This window comes from Schistocerca nitens, chromosome 4 (assembly GCF_023898315.1).
Source record: "Schistocerca nitens isolate TAMUIC-IGC-003100 chromosome 4, iqSchNite1.1, whole genome shotgun sequence".
In the NCBI taxonomy this organism is placed as follows: domain Eukaryota; kingdom Metazoa; phylum Arthropoda; class Insecta; order Orthoptera; family Acrididae; genus Schistocerca; species Schistocerca nitens.
Window position 1 is genome coordinate 774,126,672 of NC_064617.1, and position 16,549 is coordinate 774,143,220.

Here is a 16,549-nt window from a genome sequence, read left to right on the forward strand (position 1 = left end):
ATTCTATAGGTAATAAGAAGTATAAAAGTAATTTCCATGTGGATTTTGAATGTCGGTCTTGGATGCAAAGTGGAGTTTCTTATACTCTGGTGCAAACTGTTATAACAATTTACCTGTAGACCTGACACAGAAAACTGAGAAATCCAAAAAACTAAAAAGCACTTTTATTAGCCAGCATAATAAGTTTTTGGAATAGCAGATTTGCTAATTCCTGTCTTACAATGTAACAAACAATGTTCACTGCAAATCGGTCACCTTTATACGAGAACTTAACAGTTATTCTTAAATATTTATTTAAATAAGTATGAAATATTTAGGACTAACTGAATAGCAGATGAATAATATAACCAGCAAAGTAGCAGTAGTTGTTCTTAAAAATAGCCATTGTTTGACTAACAAATTACAACACTAAATTACTGCCTTACTGAGAGCTTGTACAGTTCAGTTGCTGCCCCCCCCCCCCCCCCCCCCCCCCCCAGTATAACTCGTATTTGAGCAGTTAAAGGTGCTGGTACAGGTAATGCTCATCACCTTCTATAATTTTGTATTTATCGTTTGTGTGGGAAAGACTGTAAATACACTGTAATTTCCATGTTGTGTATGACAAAGTTGTAGCAAAAAATAGAATCATACTCTTAAGTGAAAATACTTCTAACCATTACTTCATATACTGACTATAGTTTAGTAATTATAATGTGAAAATTTGGTGTAATTTTGCTATCATTTTTTATTCCCTATTTAAAAACTAAGGCATCAAAAATCAAGATCCATGTAACAACTTCTATACAAAATATTTATTTGATGCCATCAAGAACATAAAACTGAATGAATTAACACAAATTTTCCTATATGTGTTGTCCAGGTGTTGTAGCCACTACTCCCCATAGAAAATTCACACATGAAAGAGGGATGCGGGAAATATTGCATATGTATCATATACTTCATAAAAAAATTAGAATTGTTTATCTGTAATGACTGATGTTTCACTGATTGATTGCAACAGCTTACACACAAGGGATACATTGTAGTAGACAAGATTTAATAGCTTTCGTTGCAAAGCCTTATGTCCAATGTGAAGAATAAATCTTGCACATTGTTTTCCTTGTTCAATTTGTGAACTGTTGAGATTGTAAGTACTATTCATCCACATTCCAAATAAATGTTTTTTGTTAAATGTGCAATATAACTATTGAAAAAAAGTAGTCATTTAGTAATGAAGTTTTCAGTCATCCACTCTGCCAAAATTTATTGTTTTAGTACCACAAAGTTCATTATTTTAATGAATTTTCATAGTTTATCGTCAAATGTCAATCTTGATCCCAAAAGCATTCTTAGTGTTAAATGGACACATTACTGGATCTATATCAAACATCAACGTCTCAGTACCATTCAATACAATACAATATCTCTTAGTACTGGGAACTTTCAAATGACGCTTGCATATGGTTTAGCACTTTGTCTGTGTAATGTCTCCAATTTTTTTATCAGCTATTTGTTGCAAAAATTTAATTTACTATTGTAACGCCTGTAATATTAACTGCACACAATGGGAAATAAATTAAAGGAATTTAGGAAGATCAGTCAGGAAGTCCTGTTACATAGCGTTTTAAACTATCTGAACTTGCTGCTTTCTTCTTCATTCGTGCTATAGGTATCTTCATAGTCCTTTTTTCTGGCCTGAATTTTGGAACAAGTTTTGGAAATTCATCTAATTTGGAATGACCTCCATGTCCATCGTACGTTACTTCACTATCACAATTTACACTTCCTACTACATCAGCTGTACCTTCACTTCTAGGTTTTTTAAAAATACTGAACTTATTATGCACTGGAATGGTTCTGAACTTAATTCCTCTCAGTGGAGTCAAATCTGTAGCACTTTCTCCACCGTTAAATCTCAATTTCAGAGTCTTTTTTTGTGGCTCCTCCTCCTGATTTTGCAGCTGGAACAAGAAGTTATTTATTTATTTTTTTACATTTCATGATGCCCCACAAATAGTAGAAACACTGATATAGTAAGCAATTAATTTTTTGACATTATGGAAGAAATACACAACACTAGTGTTACATTCTACAACACTTCTTATTTTACAAAGAGGCTTTTGGCCTGCTACTGTATTAATCTTTGTACCTGATGATGACGTGTGTGGCTGTGGAATATTGCAGGATCAAAGTTTTTAAACTAGTGCGTTACAGAGTATCTCAGTGAAAACATTATGTAAAATTACTGAATTAATATGTGGCACATTAAACAATGAACTAAATAACAAATTACAACAATTGTGTTTAGAAGGAAATAATCTGAACAATAAATTTTGGTGACATGGTCCATGGGGGTGGCTGAACAAAATTTAGCAAGTGAAATAGCTGTGATTAGACAAAGTAAAATTTTTTTAACAGTGCACATGGAACTATAGCAAATGGTATAAAGGAAAAAAAATGGGGCACTGAGTGTGTGGTATAATTTACACGATCTGGATGGTATTATGAGTAGTAACTGCAGTTAGAAGTAGCAAGAAAGGAAAATGTGGCTGATCATTCAGTACTAAGCTTGAGGAAATTGACATATGTTTATTAATTTCCATTATTTCAAGGCAGTTCAACTTCCTCCCTTTATTGATGTGTTGTAGGACTTCTGTGCATACTGTAACTATGACCTATTTTAAGTACGTGATCCACACAAGCAGAGCCCCCTTTCTTATGTTTCCAGTTTCTATGGCATTCCTTCAAGCAGCAAAAATAGAACCATACTCTTCAGTGCAAAATACTTTCAACTATTACTTTGTATACTGACTGTAGTTTGGTAATTATAATGTGAAAATTTGGTGTAATTATGCTATCATTTTTTATTCCCTATTTAAAAACTAAGGCACCAAAAATCAAGATCCCATGAAGCAACTTTTATACAATTAATATTTATTTGATGCCATTAAGAAAATAAAACTGAATGAATTAATGCAAACTTTTCTATATGTGCTGTACAGGTATCATAGCCACTATTTCCCATAGAATATCCACACATGAAAAAGGGATGTGGGAAATATTGCATACGTTATCACACACTTTGTGAAAAAGTAGAACTGTTCATTTGTAATGGCTGATGTTTCAGTGATTGATTGCAATAGCTTACATACAATGGATATATTGACGTAGATAAGATTTAATAGCTTTCACCGTAGAGCTTCATGTGAAGAATAAATCTGCACATTGTTTTACTTGTTTAATTTGTGGGCTGTTGAGTTCGTAAGTACTATTCATCCACATTGCAAATGTTTTTTTTTTAATTAAATGTGCAATATGAATACTGAAGAAAGTAGTGATTTACTAATGAAGTTCTTAGTCATCCACTCTGCCAAAATTTATTATTTTAGTACCACAAAGTTCATTATTTTAATGAATTTACATAGTTTATTGTCAAATATCTATTTTGATCCCAAAAGTATTCTTATTGTTAAGTGGACACATTAGTGAATCAATATCTAGTGTCAGAGTCTCAATACCATTAATATCTCTTAGTATTGGCAACTTTCAAGCAGCACTTGCATGTGGTTTAGTGCTTTGTCTGTGTAAGCAGTGGCTTCACCTTTTTATCAGTTACTTGTTGCAAAATTTTAAGTTGCTTTTGTGAAGCCTGTAATATTAACTGCACACAATGGAAAATAAATTAAATGAATTTAGGAAAATCACTCAGGAAGTTCTGTTACACAGCACTTTTACTAAGCCTGTATGAACATTGTGGGATTCACCAGAAGAACATCTGTGAAAGCACAGTGAAGTGCAGCATTATTCTGTGGTGACGAGCGCACAGACAATCTTCTTTACTCTTTGATTTATATTATTATTCTTTTTATTGACTTACATTTTTCAGTTAATGGTGTTTGAGCCTAAAATAAAAAGTTATTGCCTAACTACTTTGTTGAATCTCGCTAGAGGGCAGAGATAAGCTGTAATTGGCTAAAGTGGTGACCAATCGAGTGAGGGTGCAGTGGTTAGCACATTGGACTTGCATTCGGGACGATGATGGGTCAAAACTGTGTCTGGCCATCCTGACAGGTTTTCAATGATTTCCCTAAATTGCTTTACTTAAATGCCGGGATGGTTCCTTTGAAAGGGCATGGCCGTCTTCCTTCCTCATCCTTCTTTAATCCAATGAGACCAATGGCCTCCCTTTTTGGTCTTCTCCCCCAAATTAACCAACCAAATTGCTGACCCTGTATACTGAATTCTGTCGTCGACAAACAAATACACCAAATGTTCAAATGTGTGTGAATTTATAAGGGACCAAACTGCTCAGGTCATTGGTCTCTAGACTTACACACTACTTAAACTAACTTATGCTAAGAGCAACCAACACACACACACACACACACACACACACACACACACACACACACACACACACACACACACATATATATACATACGCCCGAGGAAGGACTCAAACCTCTGGCGAGAGGGACCACAAAGTCCACAACATGGCACTCAAACCACGCGCTCACTCCACGCAGCAGCAAATACAGCACTGTTCAGTATCATCTACTGCAGAGTTGGCATGTCCACACTACACACATAGTAAACCAGGAAAACATTGCATTGAAATTTTTCATTTCATAAGGAACAGTAGCAATATGAAAATACGCCCACTACAGTTCATTCTGATACACCTGAATTATGGCTTGCAATGCTTGATCTGACTTTCCAGTACCACAGCACTGTAAACAAAGATATCAAATTTATGATCGCCATTAATGCGCTTGACAATAAAACAGCAATGATCACACTCCTCCTGCTTGCCACTCAAGAATTGAAACCAGACCATTCACACATTTCACAGGCCACAAACCAATTACTTTCACCTTCAGAAGGAACGAAGATGAACACTTACTATGACAATTTAGACAACTTCAACTCATCACCCAATTCATGACAGCATATAAAAGGAGCTGAGAACACCGTGGCAGATTTCCTGTTTCAGTTGGAATAGATCTCTCAAGCTACTGACTACAAGGAGCTAGCTACTGTGCAAGAGACAAACCAACAACTTGTCGAATTCTGTTGCGATAGTACATCCAGGTTATATCTGCAGAGAAACTGCGACAGCAGTTATTTGACAGCATCCATGGGCTGGCTCACCCGGGAATAAACACTTGGGTCAAACTGATGGACAGATTCGTGTGGCCCAATACAAATAACAACTGCCGTAGTTGGACAAAAACGTACTTAGGTTGTCAGAGGGCCAAGGTTGGATGACACATGCACAAAGCTGTAGGAGAATTCCCACTTACGATGCAATGTTTCACAAATGTGCACGTGGACACTGTGGACTTCTGTTGCCGTCAGAAGGGTACTGTTATCTCCTCACTCCAGTGGTCTGCTTCCCCAGATGGGTGGAGGTGATTTCATTACCTGACATTTCCCCAGAAATGGTGGCATGGGTATTTCTTTCATCATGGATCACACATTTTGACTGTTCCTTACAGGTCACCACAAACCAGGGGTATCAATTCGAATTGAAGCTGTTCTCGGAATTGGCCAACCTCTGCGGTTTCCAACACCATCATACCACGACGTACCACCCAACATGCAATGGAATGGTGGAACATTTGCATAGGACATTAAAAGCTGCATTAATGTTCCATGTGCATTCTTGGCTGTCAGCTTTGCCATCAGTTTTCTTGGGTCTTTGTACAGCATTAAAAGCAGATTTAGGAGCATTCACTGCAGAACTGGTTTATAGTGAAACCATATGACAGCCCACAGAATTCTTTGCTGATCAAATCGGGGCATGATGACAGACTGAACTGCAAAGGTGAGTGAGCATATGGCCAGACTTCACCCATCTCCTGTCCCGAGACATGAGGCGGTAACTATGTCACCATTGCAGCCCCCTTATTCTGTGTCCTATAGAGTGCTCTCTGGGACAAACATACCATGCATGTAGGGGTCAAAGTGGGAAGATTCAAGTGATATCATCAGAATGGGTCAAACCTGCACATATGTTATAGACCGAAGAAGATATACAAGCCAAACATAAAGTGTCATCTTCCACACTACTGGACACAGACAACACCTTCTCAATGCCACAAGAGGAAGAGGTACCGTCACTGCCAGCACTGGAGGCTGAAGAAGTTCAAGCACTGCCTTCAGTACGGACAAGAGCTGGGTGTTGGGTGAAATATAAATACCCCTACATTCCCCATTCCCGAAGCACTGGTCTACCAGATGGTGGGTGAGAGGGAGCGGGAAGGGGGGGGGGGGAATCGCCAAGAACATCTGTGAATGCACCGTGAAGCGCAGCATTACTCTGCAGTGACAACTACATGGACAGTCTTCTCTACTCTTCCATTTTTATTAATATTCTTTTTATTGACTTATATTTTTCAGTTCATGGTGTCTAAGCTTAAAATAAAAAGTTATTGCCTAACTACTTTGCTGAATCTCTTTTGTGGACAGAGATAAGCTGTATTTGACTAAACCATCATATGGTTACAGATATGGAAAACGTAAATGTAGTTAGATATAAGCTTTCAGCACATGTAAGTAGACACTACAGAGAGAGGAGTAGTTGCCATTTATGTTAAAAGTTATCATAGTGTGAAAAATTTAGAAACTAAAAAAAAAACTGTGTAGAGTGAAATATAGAAACATGTGCCTGTAAGCTTAAACTAAATAATGGTACTTTTGTAGTTATAGCTGTGTATAGGTCCCCATTAGGAAATTTGCAGCTATTTCTATTCTTTGTTGTGCTATCTGTCAGACAGAGGAAAGCAAATTATTGTTTGCGGGGATAGAAAGCATGACCTTGAAGTACTACTTGGCTCTTTCAATTTGAAATGATGCAGTGATTAACACACTGGACTCGCATTCTGGAAGACAATGGTTCAATATCACATCCAGCCATGCAGATACAGGCGTTCTGTCATTTCCCAAAATTGCTCCAGGCAAATGCCGGGACAGTTCCTTTGAAAGAGCATGGACAATTACTTTCTGCATCCTTGACACAATCTGAGCTTGTGCTCTGATCCTAATGACCTCGATGTCGATGGGATGTTAATCCCAATCTTCCTTCCCTTCTTTCTTTCTTTCAACTTGATATCAGTTATTGACTTTTCTACTCAGGTAGTATAGGAAAGCAGCACACTGATAGATAATGTTGTCATAAATTTAATCAATTAAAAACCTTTCCTCTAAAGAATGGTTTTTCTGATCATAACGTATAGCTAGTTGCAGTATATGACATAGCTCCATAGAGTAATGCTAAACAGTCCTACAAACTAGTGCGTTCATTTAACAATTGAACAATTGCAAATTGTAGAGAGAGCTTACACCTGTTACACTGGGATGAGGTGTACAGAAGAACCTAATGCTAATGTAAAATTTAACCTATGTCAAGATACCTTTGCGAGTATATTTGACAATAGTTTCCCTAAGAAAACAGTGAAATATAATTGTAATGATTTAAAAAGCCATGGCTTACTAAGGGGATAAAAATATGTTGTAAACAGAAAAAAGAAATATATCTTATAGCTAGAAGGGGGTAATGATTCGGAAGCAGTCAAACATTATAAAAACTATTTCACGGTATTAAGAAAAGTTATTAAAGAAGTATGTGCATTATATCTGAGATTAGCATCTCTGATAGTAAAATTAAAACAATCTGGAATATTGTTAAAAGAGAAACAGGGCACTCAAGAGCACAGAAAAACTTCATTTCTATCAATCTCAATGAAAAAATCAAACAATGGAAAATCCAGGATGGAATGTCACAATATTATGAGAAGGAAAGTCATTACTCACCATATAGTAGAGATACTGAGTCACAGATAGGAACAACAAAAAGACTCACAATTATAGCTTTTGGTCATTAAGGCCTTTGTCAACAATAGATTCATATATGTGCGCACGTACATGCATTGTCCCTCTCAGTATCTCTGCTATATGGTGAGTAGTGACTTTCCTTGCACACACACACACACACACACACACACACACACACACACACGACTGCAGTCTCAGGCAACTGAAACCACACTGCCAGCAGCAGCACCAGTGCATGATGGGAGTGGCGGCTGGGTGGGGTAAGGAGGACACTGGGGTCGGGATAGTATGGTGGGGGAGGTGGACAGTGAAGTGCTGCAGGTTAGTCGGAGGGCACAAGAGAGGTGGGGAGGGGTGACGGGATAGCGGAAAAGGAGAGAAATAAAAAGACTGAGTGTGGTGGTTGAATGACGTCAGTGTAGTGCTGGAATGGAAACAGGGAAGGTGTTGGACGGGTGAGGACAGTAACGAAGGTGAGTGCCTGGAAAAATAAGGCACAGGAGATTTGTTTTTGTACAAGGTTGCCACAACCTCCCCAAGTCCCACTGTCCGGCCACAGAGGAGCATTCCCCTCGCAACCCAGTAACACCCAGGACTGGAGCAACTGAATTACATTCTCTTCCAGGGTTTCAGTTACCACTCGTCATGCCCTGAAATGAAAGATGTCCTGCCCACTATCCTTCCCACCTCTCCCACAGTGGTATTCCGCCGTCCACTGTACCTACACAATATACTTGTCTATCCTTACACAACCCCTGTTCCCAATCCTTACCTCATGGATCATACCCCTGTATCAGACCTAGATGCAAGACCTGTCCCATACATCCTCCCGCCACTACCTAGTCCAGTCTGGTCACTAAAATCACCTACCCCATCAAAGGCAGGGCTACCTGTGAAACCGGTCATGTGGACTACAAGCCAAGCTGCAACCAGTGCTGCATTCTATGTAGGCATGACAACCAACAACGTGCCTGTCTGCATGAATGGCCATTGACAAACTGTGGTCAAAAAACAAGTGGACCATCCTGTTGCTGAACACGCTGCCAAACACGATATCCTTAATTTCAATGACTGCTTCACAGTCTGTGCCATATAGATCCCTACCACCAACACCAGATTTTCTGAATTGCGCAGGTGGGAACTTTCCCTGCAACACATCCTATGTTCCTGTAACCCTCCTGGCCTCAACCTTTGTTAGTCACTGTCCTCACCCATCTAGCCCCTTCCCTGTTCCCATTCCAGCACTACACTGCCATCATTCTACCAACACACCCAGTTTTTTTCTCTCCTTTTCCGCTACTTGTCTCCCTCCCCTCCCCACCTTTGCTGTGTCCTCTGCCTAATCTGCAGCACTTCACTGTCTGCCACTCCCACTGTACTATCCCTCCCCTCCCTGCCCCAGCCTCTTCCTTATGCCCATCCAGTTGCCACTCTCATCATGCACTGGTGCTGCTGCTCGCAGAGTGGTTTCAGTTGCCTGAGACTGCAGTTTTGTGTGTGTGCGTGTGTGCGCGCGCATATATGAGTCTATTGTTGACGAAGGCCTTAATTGGCTGAAAGCTATAGTTGTGAGTGTCTTTTTGTTGTGCCTATCTGCGACTCAGTATCTCCGCTATATGATGAATGGCAACTTCCCTTCTCATAATATTGTAAACACAATGAAAAGTTTGTTAACAAAAGTCAGACTTAGTAAATATTTTTAATAATCATTTTCTAAGTGTTATAGGAAAATAGGTTACAGCTGTTCATGGAAGAGAGAATACCTATGCAATTTCGTAAAACTGAAATTCAAGCCACCTCTCCAGCTGAAATTAAGTAAATAATAAATTCACTCAAAAGGAAAAGCTCATACACATAATGGCATTTCCAACAGAGAACTAAAACCTTGTTCTCAAAAGGTAAGTAGGATTCTACGCCGCACACATAGTAAGCTCACTGAAACAGGGAATTTTTCTGGTAGACTGAAATATGCTATTGTTAAACAACTGCATAAGAAAAGGGTATAGGTCTGATGCTAAGTACCATCCATTTTCACTTCTGACAGTTTTATCCAAAATTCTTGAAAAAATAATGTATTCAAGAGCAGCTTCACATATTTGTAAAAATGAAGTACTAACAAAATGTCAATTCGATTTCCAGAAAGGCTTTTCAACAGAAAATCCTATATATTCTTTCACTGATAAAATATTAAATGCTCTGAATAACTGAACATCACCTACGAGGATTTTTTGTGATCTCTCAAAGGCTTTTGACTGTGTGAATCATGAAATTCTTCTAGATAAGCTTACATATTGTGGTATGATTGGGACAGTGCACAAATGGTTTAATTCATATGTAACTGGATGAATGCAGAAAATTGAAATTAACATGACAGATAGTCTGCGAAAATCAGCAGAGTCCTCTAACTGGGGAGGCATCAAGAAAGGAGTCCCACACTATTCAGACTTGGGTCCCTTATTGTTCTTAACATCTATTAACGACTTACCTCTCTATATTCATGAAGATGCAAAGCTAGTTCTTTTTGCTGAAGTGGTTCTCTGCAAATGGACTCTCACTAAATTTTGAGAAAATACAGTATATACAGTTCTGTATAGGAAAATGGCAGAACACCATTGATGAATATATAGACTTTGAACAGAAGTCTGTTGCTAAGGCAGAATATTCAAAATTGCTGGATGTACGCATTGATGAGAAACTGAACTGGAAAAAACACACTGATGATCTGCTGGAACATTTAGGTTCATGTACTTATGCTAATAGGTATATTACAAATTTTGGTGATAAACATCTCAGTATGACCACAAAATATTACTGGAAAAATTAGAACACTACGGTATCAGAGGAATTGCAAACAACTGGATTGCTACATTCCTAACCAATCGGACGCAGAGAGTCAGCATGAAATATACTAATAGACAAAGCAACTCAATAACCGAAATACTATCAAGTAATAAAACTGTAAAGCAAGGTGTTCCACAGGGCTCAGTATTGGGACCCCTACTTTTCCTCCTGTATATTAATGACTTGAGCCTGAATGTTGATGCACACAAAACAATAATTTTTGCTGATGACACAACTGTACTCCTCAAAGGGGAGAATACAGAGGCGGTGCAAAAAGCTGTGAACGTGGCTACTGATCAACTCAGCAATTGGGCAAAAATCAACAGATTAACCATCAACACCAAAAAGACAGCTTCCATGAATTTCCACACAACACAAAATGCAAATTACTCTCAGCCATCTGTCACTATAAATAACCAGTCAATAGATACCAACACTGTTTTCAAATTCCTAGGTCTGTGGGTTCAAGATAACTTGAAATGGAATACACATACAGGAAAGGTAAATGCCAGGATCTGTACTGGCTGTTATGCATTGAGTGTGCTGAAAACATGTACTAGCCTGAAAACATTAACCAGTGCATACTACGCTTATATACAAGCCCACCTAAAATATGGTGTAATATTCTGGGGAAATGCTCCAACTGCTTTGAGCACATTCAGAATCCAGAAGAGAGCATTAAGGATTATTAATGGGAGCAAACCCAGAGACTCCTGCAAACCCATCTTCAGAAAGTTAGAAATTCTAACACTGCCTTGCCTCTACATTCTTGAGACTCTAAAATTCTTCAGAAAACATATAGTGCCAACTGACCCCAGAGTCGTAAAAAATAATCAAATACATGAACACAACACCAGGAAAAACGCAAACCTGCATGTTATACGAACAAATACTCAACTGTGTCAAAAGGGAGTTTTCCACATGGGCCTCCAACTGTTCGACAATCTTCCCACTAATATTAAGTCCATTGAAGATAACATAGAATTTAGCAAAGCCGTGAAGTCATATTTGTTGTGTCACTGTTTTTACTCTGTAAATGAATACTTAGACAAGTAATCTTGCTGTTTGTGCTAAATTGAAAACATTGAGCAATATAATACATTAGAATACTATAGGCTTACATTAATACATGTTAACAATGTTAAATGACATTTTCCGACATCTGCAACACACTGTGTACCAACAGATCACATGGAATAAATAAATAAATAAATAAATAAAAGTAAGTTAGCCTACTATGCCTGTGTTCATCACTGCTTTCATATGGCATCATACTTTGGGATAATTCATCATTAACAGAGAAAGTGTTCATTGCACAAATGTGTGTAAGCAGAATAATAGAAACTCCAGGTGGGAATATCATCAATGTAGGAAAAGACAGAGTGCTGCTTACTGTAAAAAAGACATGTCAAGTTGCAGATAGGCACAATTAAAAGACACTCACATAAGGTTTTTGGCCACACCCTTTGCCAGTGAAAGAGGCATGCACACGCAGATACAATCGCCAGCTCCAGCATCCTGGGCCAGAATGCATTCAAATCCGAGATGCTGGGATTGGCGGTCATCTGCCCGTGAGGTGTGCTTGCTTATGTGTACTAGAAGAAAGGATGATCTTCACTATTTTGGGTTAAATTTAACTTTGGCACAGAAAGGGGTGAATTATGCTGCCACAAAAATCTTTGGTCATGTACCAAATAGCTTTAAAAGTCTGACAGATAACCAACCAGCATTTGAAAACAAATTAAAAGAATTTCTGAAAGACAACTCCTCCTACTCAGTTGATGAATTTTGAGATATGAAGAAGAAAAAAAATTATATTGCATAAAGAAAACTTGTCTTAAGCTGACACATTCCATTTCATTACGAAAGTCATATTCATGATCTGTGGAACAAGTACCGATGTAATGTACTGTACTGCCCTGCCACACTGATCTATATAGAATTTACCACAATTACAAGTGATTTTGAATAGTCTACTTTTTTCCCTAACCTGGAAAGCTGTGTTTAACCTTGGGCAAAAAGTGGCCAACTGAGTTGTATATGTAAAATGATTTTTGAAGTTCCTAGATTTACGCTCTCTGCGCACATTTAGAGAGCTTTTCCTAGATAAGGAATCAGCGCTATTAAGGTCTTGAAGGGGGGGGGGGGTTGAGAACAAGGTAAAGAAGAGACGAGACCTTAAAATCATTTTATGCACACAACTCTTTGGGTCAGTTTTGGGCCAATGGTAAAGACAGCACTCCCACTTTGGAAAAGAATGGAGTATATAAAATTATTCGTAATTGTGGCAAATTATATATAGGTCAGTCTGGCAGGGCAATAAGCACCCCCTTGAAGGAACACCATAAAAGTTGGAAACATGGAAAACAGGACTCTAAATTGCAGACCACCTATTTAAAAAAGGTCATACTTACATGGTGCAATATGAAAGTCCTACATCATATCCATAAAGGGAGGAAGAGGAACTGCTTTGAAATTATGTAAATTAATGAACATACACTGGTGCTAATCGGGCAGGTAGGTTAGAAAATTTAAAAAGGGAAATGGATAGGTTGCAGTTAGATATAGTGGGAATTAGCAAAGTTCAGTGGCAGGAGGATCAAGACTTTTGGTCAGGTGAATACAGGGTTATAAATTCAAAATCAAATAGGGGTAATGCAGGAGTAGGTTTAATAACGAATAAAAAAGTTGGAACAAAGATAAGCTACTACGAACAGCATAGTGAACGCATTATTGTAGCCAAGATAGGCACAAAGCCCACGCCTACTACAGTAGTACAAGTTTATATGCCAACTAGCTCCACAGATGACGAAGAAATTGAAGAAATGTACGACGAGATAAAAGAAATTATTCAGATAGTGAAGGGAGACGAAAATTTAATAGTCATGGGTGACTGAAATTCGATAGTAGGAAAAGGAAGAGAAGGAAATGTAGTAGGTAAATATGGATTGGGTAAGGAATGGAAGAGAAAGCCGCCTGGTAGAATTTTGCACAGAGCATAACTTAATCATAGCTAACACTTGGTTCAAGAATCATGAAAGAAGGTTGTATACATGGAAGAACTCTGGAGATACTAGAAGGTTTCAGATAGATTATATATTGGTAAGACAGAGATTTAGGAACCAGATTTTAAATTGTAAGACATTTCCAGGGGCAGATGTGGACTCTGACCACAATCTATTGGTTATGAACTGTAGATTAAAACTGAAGAAATGGCAAAAAGGTGGGAATTTAAGGAGATGGGACCTGGATAAACTGACTAAACCAGAGGTTGTACAGAGTTTCAGGGAGAGCATTAGGGAACAATTGACAAGAATGGGGGAAGAAATACAGTAGAAGAAGAATGGGTAGCTTTGAGGGATAAAGTAGTGAAGGTAGCAGAGGATCAAGTAGGTAAAAAGACGAGGGCTAGTAGAAATCAATGGGTAACAGAAGAAATATTGAATTCAATTGATGAAAGGAGAAAATATAAAAATGCAGTATATGAAGCAGGCAAAAAGGAATACAAACGTCTCAAAAATGAGATCGACAGGAAGTACAAAATGGCTAAGCAGGGATGGCTAGAGGACAAATGACTGGATGTAGAGGCTTATCTCACTAGGGGTAAGATAGATACTGCCTACAGGAAAATTAAAGAGACCTTTGGAGAAAAGAGAACCACTTGCATGAATATCAAGAGCTCATATGCAAATTCAGTTCTAAGCAAAGAAGGGAGAGCAGAAAGGTGGAAGGAGTATATAGAGGGTCTATACAAGGGCGATGTACTTGAGGACAATATTATGGAAATGGAAGAGGATGTAGATGAAGATGAAATGGGAGATATGATACTGCGTGAAGAGTTTGACAGAGCACTGAAAGACCTAAGTCGAAACAAGGCCCCGGCAGTAGACAACATTCCATTATAACTACTGACGGCCTTGGGAGAGCCAGCAATGACAAAACTCTTCCATCTGGTGAGCAAAATGTATGAGACAGGCAAAATACCCTCAGACGTCAAGAAGAATATAATAAATCTATCAGTTTAATAAGTCACGGCTGCAAAATACTAACGCGAATTCCTTACAGATGAATGGAAAAACTGGTAGAAGTCGACCTCAGGGAAGATCAGTTTGGATTCCATAGACATATTGGAACACGCGATGCAATACTGACCCTACGACTTATGTTAGAAGGTAGATTAAGAAAAGGCAAACCTACATTTCTAGCATATGTAGACTTAGAGAAAGCTTTTGACAATGTAGACTGGAATACTCTCTCTCAAATTCTGAAGGTGGCAGGGGTAAAATACAGGGAGCGAAAGGCTATTTACAATTTGTACAGAAACCAGATAGCAGTTATAAGAGTCGAGGGGTATGAAAGGGAAGCAGTGGTTGGGACGGGAGTGAGACAGGGTTGTAGCCTCTCCCCGATGTTATTCAATCTGTATATTGAGCAAGCAGTAAAGGAAACAAAAGAAAAATTCGGAGTAGGTATTAAAATTCATGGAGAAGAAGTAAAAACTTTGAGGTTCGCCGATGACATTGTAATTCTGTCAGTGACAGCAAAGGACTTGGAATAGCAGTTGAACGGAATGGACAGTGTCTTGAAAGGAGGATGTAAGATGAACATCAACAAAAGCAAAACGAGGATAATGGAATGTAGTCGAGTTAACTCGGGTGATGCTGAGTGAATTAGATTAGAGAATGAGACACTTAAAGCAGTAAAGGAGTTTTGCTATTTGGGGAGCAAAATAACTGATGATGGTCGAAGTAGAGTGGATATAAAATGTAGACTGGCAATGGCAAGGAAATCGTTTCTGAAGAAGAGTAATCCGTTAACATCGAGTATAGATTCAAGTGTCAGGAAGTCGTTTCTGAAAGTATTTGTATGGAGTGTAGGCATGTATGGAAGTGAAATGTAGACGATAAATAGTTTGGACAAGAAGAGAATAGAAGCTTTCGAAATGTGGTGCTACAGAAGAATGCTGAAGATTAGATGGGTAGATCACATAACTAATGAGGAGGTATTGAATAGGATTGGGGAGAAGAGGAGTTTGTGGCACAACTTGAGTAGAAGAAGGGATCGGTTGGTAGGATATGTTCTGAGGCATCAAGGGATCACCAATTTAGTATTGGACGGCAGTGTGGAGGGTAAAAATTGTAGAGGGAGACCAAGAGATGATTATACTAAGCAGATTCAGAAGGATGTAGGCTGTAGTACGTACTGGGAGATGAAGCAGCTTGCACAGGATAGAGTAGCATGGAGAGCTGTATGAAACCAGTCTCAGGACTGAAGACCACAACAATAACAAACACTGGTGTCGAAAATTGAAGCAACAAATGGAAATTTTGCAAGGTTGCTTTTATTTTTCCACAAAACAGTATAAACAGGTAGAATTTAGAACATAAACAACTGTGCAACATGCATAACGGTAGACAAAAATGTTCTTCGTTTTTTACAACTTAACGGATTTGCGCCCAAATTCCGACAACTGTGGTCAGTACACGTTGTGACCCCTTCTGGGAACAATACTGGACTGACAACAATGGGGAATGCTGTGAATGTCACCAGTATCATGCTGAGGCAATAATGCCCATTCTTACTGCAGAGCTGTTCACAGTCTTGGAGAGTGGTTGGTAGATGATGACATGGCGTAAGCCTTCTCCCTATTGCATCCCAGACACGCTCTATGGGATTCAAATCGGGAGAGAAAGCAGGCCATGCCATCGCACATCATCATCTGTTTCCGAGAAAACATTAACCACCCGTGCTCTATAAAGTTGAGCATTACTGTCTATCAGTACAAAGTAAGGGCCCACAGCACCTCGCAACACCCACAAGTGGGGTCCCAAGATCTCATCATGATACCTGATGGCAGTTAAACCTTGCCGATTCACCCGCACAGTTTCAC

The 16,549-nt window shown here is 38.8% G+C and overlaps 1 protein-coding gene across 1 annotated transcript in view; it reads right to left on the reverse strand.

Annotated features, from left to right (window-relative positions):
• Window positions 1-476: 476 nt before the first annotated feature.
• Window positions 477-16,549, reverse strand: part of LOC126251628 (E3 ubiquitin-protein ligase TRAIP) — a 222,167-nt gene continuing 206,094 nt past the window's right edge. The window contains exon 8 of the mRNA XM_049952172.1: window positions 477-1,943. Coding sequence (XP_049808129.1) covers window positions 1,578-1,943 — 366 coding nt within the window. The 3' untranslated portion in view covers window positions 477-1,577. The remainder of the gene's footprint in view (window positions 1,944-16,549) is intronic.